The sequence below is a fragment of the Leopardus geoffroyi genome, chromosome B1 (assembly GCF_018350155.1).
Source record: "Leopardus geoffroyi isolate Oge1 chromosome B1, O.geoffroyi_Oge1_pat1.0, whole genome shotgun sequence".
Taxonomy (NCBI): Eukaryota; Metazoa; Chordata; class Mammalia; order Carnivora; family Felidae; genus Leopardus; species Leopardus geoffroyi.
The window spans coordinates 166,049,163-166,061,883 of NC_059327.1; the positions used below are offsets into that span (position 1 = coordinate 166,049,163).

Here is a 12,721-nt window from a genome sequence, read left to right on the forward strand (position 1 = left end):
ATCTGGAAGTTTCAGACAAAAGTTGACATCTGAAAGCAAACTTAGCATGTAGCAGCAAGGATACAATTAGAGCAAAAATAACTGCATGGATAGATAGATTATAAACACATACATTAAATATGTATATCTCTCAATTAGACATGTTTTTTAGTTTATATTTTGAAACTTAATAAAGTTATTGGGTTAGCTTTTAAAATCTACTTAACCATAACCTCTCCAGATTGGCTGAGGAATCCCTTTTCATATGCTACCTGTTAAGTTTGATTTTCCTTCTTTTTAAACGTCACTCGCCTTATAGTCGTCAATCAAGTGGTTCTTTAACAATTTCTTAAATATTTCCAGAAATAGTGATAGTCCAGGTGCCAGTATGGAAATGACATTTTGAAGAATGAAAAGCAGTCATTATTTTTTAATGCTGAAGAAAAGTTAGGTGGTTGCATGCGTGCGTGTGTGTGTGTGTGTATGTACATTGCACTGATATTTGTCATGAAGTAGTTTTGTGTGTGTGAAACTAACTGTGCCATGTGATAAAATTGTTTCTATAGAAACGGCTCCTGATTCATGATCGACATAAAAGAAAATTACAGATTCAGGCATAAGGTAGACCTGACAGAGAACCTATTAATTTCTGAATTAATAAATTCAAATGACATTATTACTAACACTTCTTTATGACCAGAAAAATTATGTTATAATCCTAATAAATGTTATTATTAAGTTCCCATAATATGCTAGGAGCTACACAGAGAGCATAAAGAATATAATCCTAAACTTCCTGGAGCTTACATAGTGCAGGGTGAAAAGACAAGGTCAATAAAAACCTTATTGGGACTAAAAGAGGATCATTATATTATATCGGGTCTTTTGCCTCTTTGGAGTCTTGGTTTGTTTATATGCCCTGTATACTCTTTCTCCAGCATAATTCTCTCTGGTGTGGCTACAGAAAAGGCTCCACAGAAGAAAGATGACTTCCTGTGGGCTTTAAAGTAGATCTAGATGGATTTGGGTGGGAGAGGGATTGCAAGTGGTAGGAGGGAGAAATGAAGGCCTCTGACATGAGAAATATTCTAGGTAGGATTTCAACTAAATGTCATTGAAATGTCTCTATGGAAACCACAAAGCTGTTCCTCTTGACTAGAGAATTGTGTATCATTCTCTTGAAAATAATAGATCAGAAGAAAAGAGAGAAAGAAAAAAAATCTCACCATGAGTCACAGAGGGTTAGAGTAGGCAGGGAACCTGAGCTTTCAACAAATCTATTCCCCCGCTTTCAGGAAGGATCCCAAATAACCCTCTCATTCAAGCAGGATTCACTTCTAGCAACTTCCCTGATTAATCCATTCAGCAACAAGAGCGAGGCATCTAGCTTCTAACTTTCCTGTTGTATCTGAAGTGCCTTAACCCATACTCTAGTATGGGTTAGCTGATTGCTAATAGCTACCTAAGAATCCTTTTTCTATTTTGATCTATTTCTCCAGCTACATCTCTGCCTTTTTTCTCTAAACCAAATATTACAACGTATGAATACCCCTCTGCTTAAATAGCTACCCCTTTTCCATGAGAACATTTGTGAGGGGCAGGGCTCTGTTGAATTCTCGTTTAAAATCATTCCCATCAGGCCATTCAGATGTTTCAGTTCTTCAGCAAAGCTGGGAATTACTTTTTAATTTCCTGGCAGCTAAGATTCACTTCTCAAGGCATGCTATTGGCCTCACTTGTGTTCTGTTGGTCTCATGTCATCACCAAATACACTTTCTGCAAGAACTCACAGTGCTTGCACATGACTTCACATGGAAACACAGTGTTCCAGAAGGGCTCTGAATCATTTTGGGGACGTGGTAGAGAAGAGAGCAGATGCTGCATAAGTGAGTTCTCCACACATCTTTTTTCCCCACCTATTTGGTTTTATAAAGGCAACTAAAACAGAGTACAAAGATTACATCCCTGGACGAATTTGAGAAGTATGTTTTACATACTATCAGGGTCTAGGTCCTCACAGAGAAAGAACAATATTGCTAGAGATTAAAGTTGACTACACTCTATTCTGTCTCTGGCCAACACCCTTTCTCCTTATCTCTAATCAGCTCATTTGAGCCACCACATTGATGCACCCCAGGATTTCTCCCTGTAGAGCTTGCCTTATTTGTCAACAGAATTAGAAAACTCATCAAAGAACTAGTCTCCTTCAGGACAGTTTCAGTCTCCAATATTCTACCCCAGTGTCCCCACAAGTAAGCTTATAGTAACATGCTCTGGCAATTTTTTTTTTTAATTCTGATAACATACCCACTTCAGTGGTGAATAAGATGGTTGGAGCTTCTTTTCCTGTGTTCCATCCTTGGGCAGATGGTACCACATGTGCCGATCATTTGACATGGAACCTCATAGGGCATTCTAGGATCATCTTCTCTCTAATCTCCATTAAATAACCAGTCACATGGGGTGCCTGGGTGGCTCAGTCAGTTAAGTGTCCAACTCAGTGTCCAACTGTTGGTTTCAGCTCAGGTCATGATCTCATGGTTTCTTCAGTTTGAGCCCCGGGTCTGGTTGTGTGCTGGCAGTATGGAGCCTCCCTGGGATTCTCTCACTCCTTCTCTCTCTGTCCCTCCCCCACTTAGGCTGTCTGTCTCAAAATAAATAAATAAACTTAAAAATTTTAAAAAAAATAGCCAGTCATAAAATCCCTCCAATTTGCCTCTGTTTGATTATCTCTTCTTCTTTTTTACTTCCAATTCCTAAGGTCATTCTTCTTCTACTTTAGGCATTTATCCTCTCTCACCTGGATTTTGAACCACCCTCTTAGCTTCTTAACTAGGAATGCTGCCCCTAATTTTATCCTCCTCTACCTCATCCTCCACATCACTTCCAGAATGATCTCTCTGAAATGTAAAACATAACACCTGTTAAAACCTTTAGCACGTTTTCTGTATTTCAGGATTAGTATTCATTTTCTTAGCATACATATTCCAGCATCATTTCTTTCCGTGTGCGTTTGTGTGTGTCTTTTTAGAGTGAAAGCTTAAAACATGTATAAGATTTTTGTTTAATCAAACAACTCAAGCAGGTATGTAAAATACAATGAGTATCCCTTCGGGCCATACTCCTAGTTCCACTTCCAAGAGGCAACCATTCATTTTTTGTATATTCTTCCAGAAATGGTCAGTGCATATACTGTGTGTGTGTGTGTTCTGTAAATATGTATGTGTGTATACACACACGCACACACACACACACACACATATATATATATATGGAGAGAGAGAGAGCGAGAGAGAGAGACAGACAGACAGACAGACAGACGGAGACAGAGACAGACAGCCTTCTTTTTATACACAGGAGAACATTCAATAACACTGTCCTACACCTTGCGTTTAGTATCATCTTATCTCTTGACAATCTTCCCCATGCTCTTTAAGTTCTCACAAGAGTGACTACCCTGTGGTTTCTGGAACACTCAGGCTATTTTCATACACACCTGCCAATGCTTATGCCCTTATTTTTTGCTTGAAAGATTCTTCTTTTCATTTGTAGCCTACACATGGTGCTAACTACTATTCCTCTTTAAGATTCTCCTCAGGGTTAACCCTTTACTACACCTTGGAAACCACTGTTCCATGTTCCCATAGAATCCTGGACATACATGTCTCCATCATAGCACCTAACACATCATTTTAAAATATCTTCAACCAATTTGACAATAGATTTCATATTAAAAAATAATGTTAATAGCTAACATTTATTTAGTACTTACTATGTGATAGACACAATTTGAAACAATTTACATGCATTTAATGAAGAAATTATATTTGTGGGGTGGCTGGGTAGCTCAGTCAGTTGAGCATCTGACTTCGGCTCAGGTCATGACTTCATGGTTCATGGGTTCAAGCCGCCCCCCAAATAAATAAATAAAATAACTTTAGGTATACATTGTCTTGTATACTGTAAAATATTTGAAGGTTTGGAGCATATGTTAGTCATATTTCCATCCTTAGGACCCATTTCAAAACATTTTTTTAAAAAAGAATTGTTCTATAAGTATGTGTTGAACCAAAACACCCCAAGAACAAAATAACTATAAATGTTTCCAAATCTCTCAAAGGGGAAGAATCTTCATTCTGTCAAATAAAGTTTTAAATAATTTTTTTGAGAAGAATGTAAATTCTACAAGGACAGAGACTAGTAGAGTAGTTGAATGAATGCTCTTGGAAAAAAAGGCTTTTAATCTTAAATATGCAATACAATGACAAGTTTTACTGGGCTGAAAGAGGGGGCATACATTAAGTGCTTAACAGAGGGGTAGCAGAAAAAACTTCTAGTAGAAAAACAATGAGGACTAAAGATTCTAAAACAGGATAACAGGGCTCACAAAAAAGAAAACCCACACATCTTTTACTCTTTGGCCAACCTTTTCTCTAATGTATAACCACTTATAGGAATTAATTGTAAATCCTTTCTTGAACATTTCTGTCAAGGGCTGAGTAATAGGTTGTTATATGTCACAGACTATTAACTTCCTTCGGTGGATAGTCAAAAGATTTCATGAAATGTACAATCTGCTGAAAACAAGTATTCTAAAATATAGAAACTCGGTTCTGGTATTATAAAAAAAAATAGGATTTAGTGCTGTGAAAAAGTTCATGAGGAAGCTCTGTACTAACATTTAATCAATTATTAGTATATATCCATTTATCCTCCTATTATCTTCAAGTGTGGTAATGTCATTTGAGTTATTAAAACTCAAGTCAGTTGGAAACACTTACAACCATTATTTTTCTTTTGAAATTTTTTACCTTCCTTGATAATAGCAAGATTTCATTCCTCTGTGTTTTGAGGGTGCTATTGAGACTTTGAGGGTCTGCCAAGACAAAAAGTATCAAACACTTAGAGAATTGATATCAAGTAATATTCAGCTGAGATGAACACTTTAGCTTTACTGTTGCCACCAGACCACCTGATGGAAAGATTTTAAGTGCTTTGGGTAAATCTTTGGGGTACCCAGATCCTGGAGAGTAATGGTTTCTTACTGTTTCACGTTAAGTGTTGAAAAATTTATTAATTTAGAGTGGAGTGATGTTCCCAGTTTGAACACAGTGGACAGAATTGGATAGAAAAATTTCCATCTAGGTGCTGGCTCCAACATTCGGTACAATGTAAACCAGGCATCAGTCAAGTCTCATTTTGAAGACCATTGATCCACTGTTTCTTATTGCTGTCTTTGGAAATGTGTTTAGGAAAAAAAAAAAAAAGGACAATAATGCCATGACCAATGAAAATGGTGATTTAAGAGGTCCCGGATGACACACAATCATTGCTGTGTTGTTTCCAGGAGACCACCATAGTTTGTACTCCATAGGAATTCAATAAATGTTTGTTGATTGACATATCTAACAGGAGAACTAAATGGAAGAAGATAGACTATAACAGAAGAATAAGATAGAATGGAAAAATCTCATTTTGGGCAGAGTCTAAAATCTTTAAAGGTCTAAGTTTATGTCATAGAATACTTGAACTGAAAACAGGTTTAGCAATAGTGCCATTTACTCTCATTTTACAGAGGGGAAACCTGAGGCCCAGAGAAGTCAAATGACTCACTCAAGGTTCCAAAGCTACATACTGGGAATATATTTCTGCTTGCCTGGCAGATAGGAGCCAGGCCCTGGAGTCAGGTTGCCTGGTTTCAGACTTGGGCCATGCCATTTACTAGCTCTATAACATCTGAGCAAACTATTTAATCACTATAGCCTAAGTTTCTCCATTTATAATGCAGGATAATAACCCCATAACCTTAAATCTAGGATTAAATGAGCTAGTGATATAAAGCACCCCATAAACATAACTCATGCACAGGATGTATTCAATAAGTGTTACTATTTATTTTCATCGTATTGCACACTTTAATACCCAGAGCCTTATGATTCCAAGAACATAGGCTTTCAAATGTGAACCCAAACATTCAAAAAATTTGGATAGCCTTGCTTTGATGTGGCTTAGGGTACAAAAAGATCTTTCTGTTATCTCAAAACAGAATGGCAAAGGGACATTTTTCCTCTCTCAGCTTCTCAAGATGGTGTAATATTGTAACCCAGCACCTAAAAGTGAGACCTGGTTGATTACTCATATAAGAGAAAAATGCATTTCTATCTTTATTTAACTGCCGATAGCTGTTCCTACTTTTAAATGATACTGACCTATTTGCTCTATTTGCAAAGTGATTTTGTTTTAACCTCAGAGAATTTCCTGACAGCAACAAGGGTATGTTTAGGCTATTTTACAAAGCTATTGCAAGCTCTTCAGTGGCGGGGGGTGGGGAGGGGACAGTTTGCAATGTTCTCTATTCTGACTAAGAAAAGTCACTGGTGTTCTGTAAAGCAGCAGGATAGTATTGTCCGAGTTACTGTGCTTGGAAACACTTTCATAGCCCTCATGTAAGGTTGGCTGACTCATGAGTATTGACACATTTAGGAGAAGTGCTTATTAGTTAAGTCAAGCCCCATCATCCAGGCTCTTGTCTTTGTCCTATTGCTTCATCATCAATTACTAAACTAATGTTCCCCTTTGAGCACTGCTACCTGGTTATCTAGAAATTAACTTAAAACTCAATTTGGAACCTTGAAATAATAGCATTCCTCAGGAAATTTAGGAGAAAAAAGTGCTCATTTCTCAATAATGCAAGATCTCAGAATAACGCACTACAACCTTGCCGCACAGAGTGCCGTCCACACGCCAGTAATGGGTGTCACCTAGGAAATGCAGAATGCCGACCCCATCCCACACCTCTGATTCAGAACTTGCATTTTAACATTTTAAGATCTCAGAGCAATTCAGGTATGCAGTATAGATTGAAGAACACTGACTTAAAGAAATGGGCAGGGGGATCCTGAAAGTAGTGACTGTTTTGTGTCACCAAGATGATGATAATTGGACATAACTAAAGTATGCACCAGAAACCTCTGCAATCAAATATTAAAATCACAACAGCAACAACAGGGCAATTTAACAACAGTGGATACTTGGTAAATTATATTTGTTTATCTTTTAGGTATTATTTATGTAACAGGCTCATTTGAGGCTTTTGCAAGGTTTTTTTTTTTTTACTCTTTTCATTGTTATTTCCAATGCCTGGAAGAGCATTCACTATTGCATCTACCCATGCATGAAGGAAGAAAAGAAACCATGAATGCATGGTGCTATCTATTACTAGGAATGGCTCCTTGGGTCAGGACTCAATAGATGTAAAGTCTTCTGGGAGTGCCCACTTGGAACATTGTTCTCTAGGTCAGGGAAAGAGAGTTTTATGCTTGGAACTCCTACTTGATCATCAGAAGCCACCTCCTTAATAAGAAGGAACAACTAGTTATTGGAATCTGAAATGCAAGAATTCAACTCTTGTTTGCAGGTAGTTAATATCATGCTTCCCCAGTCTTCTGCTCAAAGAGAAGATCTGCTTATTATCATTTGTGTTTCACTGAATTTATTTTTAAAATTTTTTTTTCAACGTTTATTTATTTTTGGGACAGAGAGAGACAGAGCATGAACGGGGGAGGGGCAGAGAGAGAGGGAGACACAGAATCGGAAACAGGCTCCAGGCTCTGAGCCATCAGCCCAGAGCCTGGCACGGGGCTCGAACTCAAGGACCCCGAGATCGTGACCTGGCTGAAGTCAGACGCTTAACCGACTGCACCACCCAGGCGCCCCGTGTTTCACTGAATTTATATTGAGAGATATTAGTGTTACTTAAAGGCAACTTATGGGGTCTATTGTCTCCTTTTTGCCCCAACTGCCTTCTGTTTATCTTTAGTCTACAGAGAGAGAGAAAGAGACAGAGACAGAGAGAGACAGAGAGAGTAGGTTTATGGCTTGGCAAAAACTAAGGGGGGGGTTGAAGTGTTTAATAAAACAACAAATGGAAATCACAGTAGTTTTTAAAATATAACTGTCCAAAAAATAACAGTGTGTAATCACTATCGCATGCATAGTATATCCCATGTTGCCATAAGAAAAATTCTTCCTAATTTAATCAATAATATTAATTCCTGAAAAGTCTTGCTCCTCAGTATAGTTTTCTTTTTTTCTGCATTGGAATTACTCCTCAGAGGAATGCTGCTCAGAATTCACTGCTCAGAGTCAATAATTTTGGAGTGTATAGGTTCTTGACCATAAAAGCTAGCTTTTATTTTCTTAATTTGGGAATAGCATTCTATGTCCTGAAGAACATGAATCAGAAAATACTCAATGTTTTGTTAGTCTTGAAAACAGATAATGCTATAAACCGACATAGAATTATATTTCACATAGGGTAGCATAAGAAAAGAACAAAACCTAACAAAGCCTCATTTTCCAACCCATTAATGTAATGTACAATTATCATGTCATTTTCCCAGCTATGGAATGGGTGGGTAATAATGCTAATGAATAAAAATATAAAAATGAACAGTGTTTTAGGAATGGACTTTAGTCTGAAGTTTCTTTAGAGCTATTTTTTATTATATTCTTTGTCCATTCTTAATTTTTGTCAATTTTGGTAAAAAAAATTCCTTTTAAATAACCTCAAAAGTTACTGCCTATTAGGGTACCAAAACATGTTTAGTATAAAAATCATTGAGCCTTATTTCCCACTGACATTTCAGCCCTACTTATATTATCTAAAATTCAAAGCATATTGTAGACAATGTTCTTAACCAGAACTAACTATTGAGGTTGTGGTGATAACCCTTGATCTTAAAAGTCCTCTTTGTTTCCATTTTTCTTGGTGTTATTTCCAACCTATTTATCTCAATGCTTTGTCATATATGAGAGAAGGTAAAATAGACCTTGGATCTTGTTGGTAGCTCTCATTTAAAAGGAGAAACAAGGAACAGTAGGTAAATCAAGGTTTACTATTTTTCAATGTTCAGTGTTTTCTATTTTCCCACCATGTTTCTAACACCCCAGTGGAAAGGTAATTGGTATTTTAGTACAACATATTTTTCAAAGGCTTATCTGTTGGGAGAGTATTTTTAAAAACTCAAGTACATATATACATAGTACAGTAAGTAAGTAGGCTGTATTATTCCATCATTAGGAGCTTTTTCCAGGGGTACTGCAATTAAACTCCATCCTCTTTGTCTGGGCTACGTATGAATTCAGTTGAACAACTAGTTACACAGAGCTTTTTTTGTGGAAATGGTTGTTTTGGTTAATAGCAACTTCCCTATTCAATTCAGTTTCTTTTTGTAGCTCCAAAGTTGTTTGTAAATATAGTCAACAGAATTATACATTTTTAAAAATTCTGTAAAGCATAGTACCCTCTACAGAAAATAGACCACCAGCAAAGGCACTGTTTACCTTTTAAGCTGTCTGAGTCTTCTCCCATTTTATAAATTATCTATGTTGGTACTTACAAGATGCCAAAATAAATGACTTGGAAAGGAAAATACTATCATCATTTATCTACAAGATATAGACTACTTTGTAATTCATTATCTAATTTATCCAGTTGCAATGGCATAGATTAAGTATGATTTGTATATGTGCACGTTACTACTACGTTCTCCAGTGTTTGTAAATAGTGTGTTTTGGGTTGCTTTGTGGTAGTGAGATGTATGCGAACAGAATATTATTAATAAGCCAGTCTGTTAAAAAACCTTCCTTCAGTCAGAAAATATTCACCATGCATTCATTTTTAAAAATTGTTTTTCTTTTTCCAATACAACCACCAGAGACACCTTATTTTAAATAAGCTATTTAAAGCAGAAGTTACAACTATAAAATACAGAAATTTAATAGACTCCTTCTTCTAATCCTTTTCAATAGATTATAAACATATTTATTTTTCCTTGACACAAGCTAAAAAAAGAAAGAATTCTTAAATCTTAGCATGTTAAGATAACACGGCACACTCGTAATGAAATGACAATTCAATAGCCTTTACAGCTATAGAGTGACAAAATCCCAGAGGGTTTTAGTCTTTAAATTATTCAGGCTGTCTAAAATTTCTGCTGCCACAATATTTTTTCGCAAATGAAATAAAAATGGCATTTTGCTCACGTAGATCTAGCTATTCCCTGGATGGTTGGTTCTAGAAAAGCAACAGGCTTTTTTTCCCCCTACCTTACGAGAAGCAACAGTTAGAAACTCTAACAACTAGAAAACTGCTACCCCGCAGTGGTTGGAAACAGCCAATAGAGAAGATGACAGCTATGATTTCAGTCTACTGTGCAACAGCTTCAGAAAGGGAGAAGAAAATGTGGAAATAGAAGAATGCTAACCTTTTGAAAGGAGGGCGCTATGTTACTACCGCCCTCTTCCCCCCCCCCCAACCCCCCAATTTCCACGGTCCCTTTAATCATCAGGCTTTTCCGGCCTGCTTAAGTTTCTAGCATAAAGCAAAGCAGTGACTCGACCCATTCGGTTTCCACTTAAATTTGCGAGATGCTGGAAGACAAATTCATCAACCCTCAAAAGGGAACAATACAAGCCTCCCCAGAAACTGTCTTGAGCACTTTCCTATTAACAAGCATGGGCTGTTGTCTCAGCCTGTTGCTCCTGCCACAAGGTGTGCCAGAGCCTGGAACGAGGGAGGGAACAGTCTGAAACCCTGAAGGAGTGCTTGGGCGTTCGGTGGCGGGACCTGGGCGGGCAGGGGGGCTTGGGCCACCGCTCCCGGAGCGGAGGCGGCGGCGAACCGCGGTCCGGGGACCCTGCTGCAGGCCGCCGGGCCGCCGGCAGGTGGTGCCCTCCGCATCGGAACACCAAAGGAAACCCTGCTAAAGTAACGCTCAGACTCCGCCCCACCCGATCCTCCAGCACCACAGTCACCCGTCCTTCCCCAAATAGTGCCGAGCACGTTTCCTCCGGAACACTGCAGTAGCTTGTGTGTGTGTGTGTGTGTGTGTGTGTGTGTGTGTGTGTTGGAAATACAAACCAGGGGCAACGGGGAGTGGGGAGTGTGTGCCAGTGTGAGGAGCGCGCGGAGTGGGACTCCCGGGGCCGGGGCGAAGTGACCGCCAATGAAACGCAGAGGGCGCGGGGACCGGTCCATTTCACATCTGCGTAAGCCCGGCCGCGGGCGCGTCGGGAGGCCACTCACCATGTTCACTTCGGAGACCATGTCTATGCTGGCGACATCGATCCGCATCCCTACGTCCACAGGGGGCCCTGCGGGGAGGTGGGACACATTATGGACACATTCTCAGAGTGGCGACAGGATGGGGAGAGGCGGGGGGCTTCCCTGTGCTTACTACGTCTGAATGGGCTTCCTCCATCCCCCACTCCCCCTTGCAGGGGACAGCCTGGGAAAACAGGTGTGGGCACACGCGTGATGCAGTGACTATGCAGAGGGTGTGTCGGGCCGGGGAAGGTCGGCTCTGCCTGGGGCTTCATCCACCTGAGACTGAGGGTCCGGGATGTATATGTATGTGTGTGTGTGTGTGTGTGTGTGTGTGTGTGTGTGTGTGTCCAGGGCGTTGGGCGTAGCGCACACTTGCGGAAATGACATGCTTTTTTTTTTTTTTTTTTTGACATTTATCTTTGACAGGAAAGGAGAACTAGATATGGGTTACAGGTTGAAAAAAAGATGAAGCATTACCTCCAAAGTCCGGCCGCAAGCGAATGTCATATCCTTTGAGCAATCTGTCCACTGTCTCTTTCACGTATGACATGTTGCTGGGCTCATTGGCGCTGAAGGGAAGAAGTAGGGACCGTATTCAGAATGAACACAAACTGCGAGCAGACATAAATATAGACAAGCACACCTACCCCCAAATAACAAGCTACATGATCCAGCAAGCATGTAAAAAAGAAAAACACCAAGGAAAAAAAAGAGACGTTCAAGATCAGCAGCTCACCTGTGTGCACAACAGACCATGGCAATCATCACAGGGAAAGAGAGAAGCCCCAAACTCTCTCGATTTTGTACTGTCCACATTACTAACTCTGATTAAAGAATTGTCTTTTCTGCGAAGATTCAAGGAATGCAACTTAGTCGGCAGCAGGGCAGTAATTCCCGAATGGACCTGCGCATGCGCAGAGGGTGCTCACTACCAAAAGACACCTTGTGCCTTGCAAACAATATTCCTAGTGGAACAGGCAACAGATTTCAATCCCTTTAAAGTTCCTGTTTGTGGTGCTGCACGTCCTCTGGGTAGTCGGAGATATCCTGCTCTTTCCTTGCTCGGGATCCTGTAGGCATTTGCAGACTGAGATTTCTTCGTGCTTTGGAGGTTGCTATGTGCATTTCCTTTCTGTCCTCAACCTGATTTTCTTTCTTTTTTTTTTTTTTTTTCTCAACTCCCAGGGATCTGGCTACTGGCATCCTTCATTGGCAGCCACGGTGGTCCTAAAACTGAGTCTGGAGGCGGGGCGGTTTTCTGGTCTCTAGTGTGTGCCTCTGTTCGTGTGATAGGGGGATGAGGGGGTCGGGGCGGGGAGGGGGTTGATAAGTGGAGAAGAAGAGCCACAGAAGAAGGGAAGGGGCAGAGGGAACTCAGAACGTGTTTGAGGACTCCAACCAAGAACCAGGTCCCCTTGGGAGGCGTCTTAAGACATCTGCCTGAGTGTAGTCCTTCTCTATGGGAGGGGGAGGAGAAGAGGCGGGCCAACTTTTTCACTCGCTCTCCCACTTTTCTTCCCTCCCCCTCTCGTGTCTCTCCAGGCACGGGATTTAAGGGAAACAAGCGATGAGGCAGCATCTCTGGGCAGGCAACCCTTTTTCTGGTGCCATCTGCCGCAAGTCCCACTTTTT

General features: G+C 40.0%; 1 protein-coding gene across 1 annotated transcript in view; it reads right to left on the reverse strand.

Annotated features, from left to right (window-relative positions):
- GABRB1 (gamma-aminobutyric acid type A receptor subunit beta1) overlaps nucleotides 1-12,335 on the reverse strand; it is a 379,514-nt gene extending 367,179 nt beyond the window's left edge. The window contains exons 1-3 of the mRNA XM_045474170.1: nucleotides 11,826-12,335; nucleotides 11,567-11,658; nucleotides 11,069-11,136 (exon numbers count right to left, since the gene is read on the reverse strand). Of these exons, the coding sequence (XP_045330126.1) occupies nucleotides 11,069-11,136; nucleotides 11,567-11,658; nucleotides 11,826-11,905 (240 nt within the window). The 5' untranslated portion in view covers nucleotides 11,906-12,335. The remainder of the gene's footprint in view (nucleotides 1-11,068; nucleotides 11,137-11,566; nucleotides 11,659-11,825) is intronic.
- Between the last annotated feature and the right edge of the window lie 386 nt (nucleotides 12,336-12,721).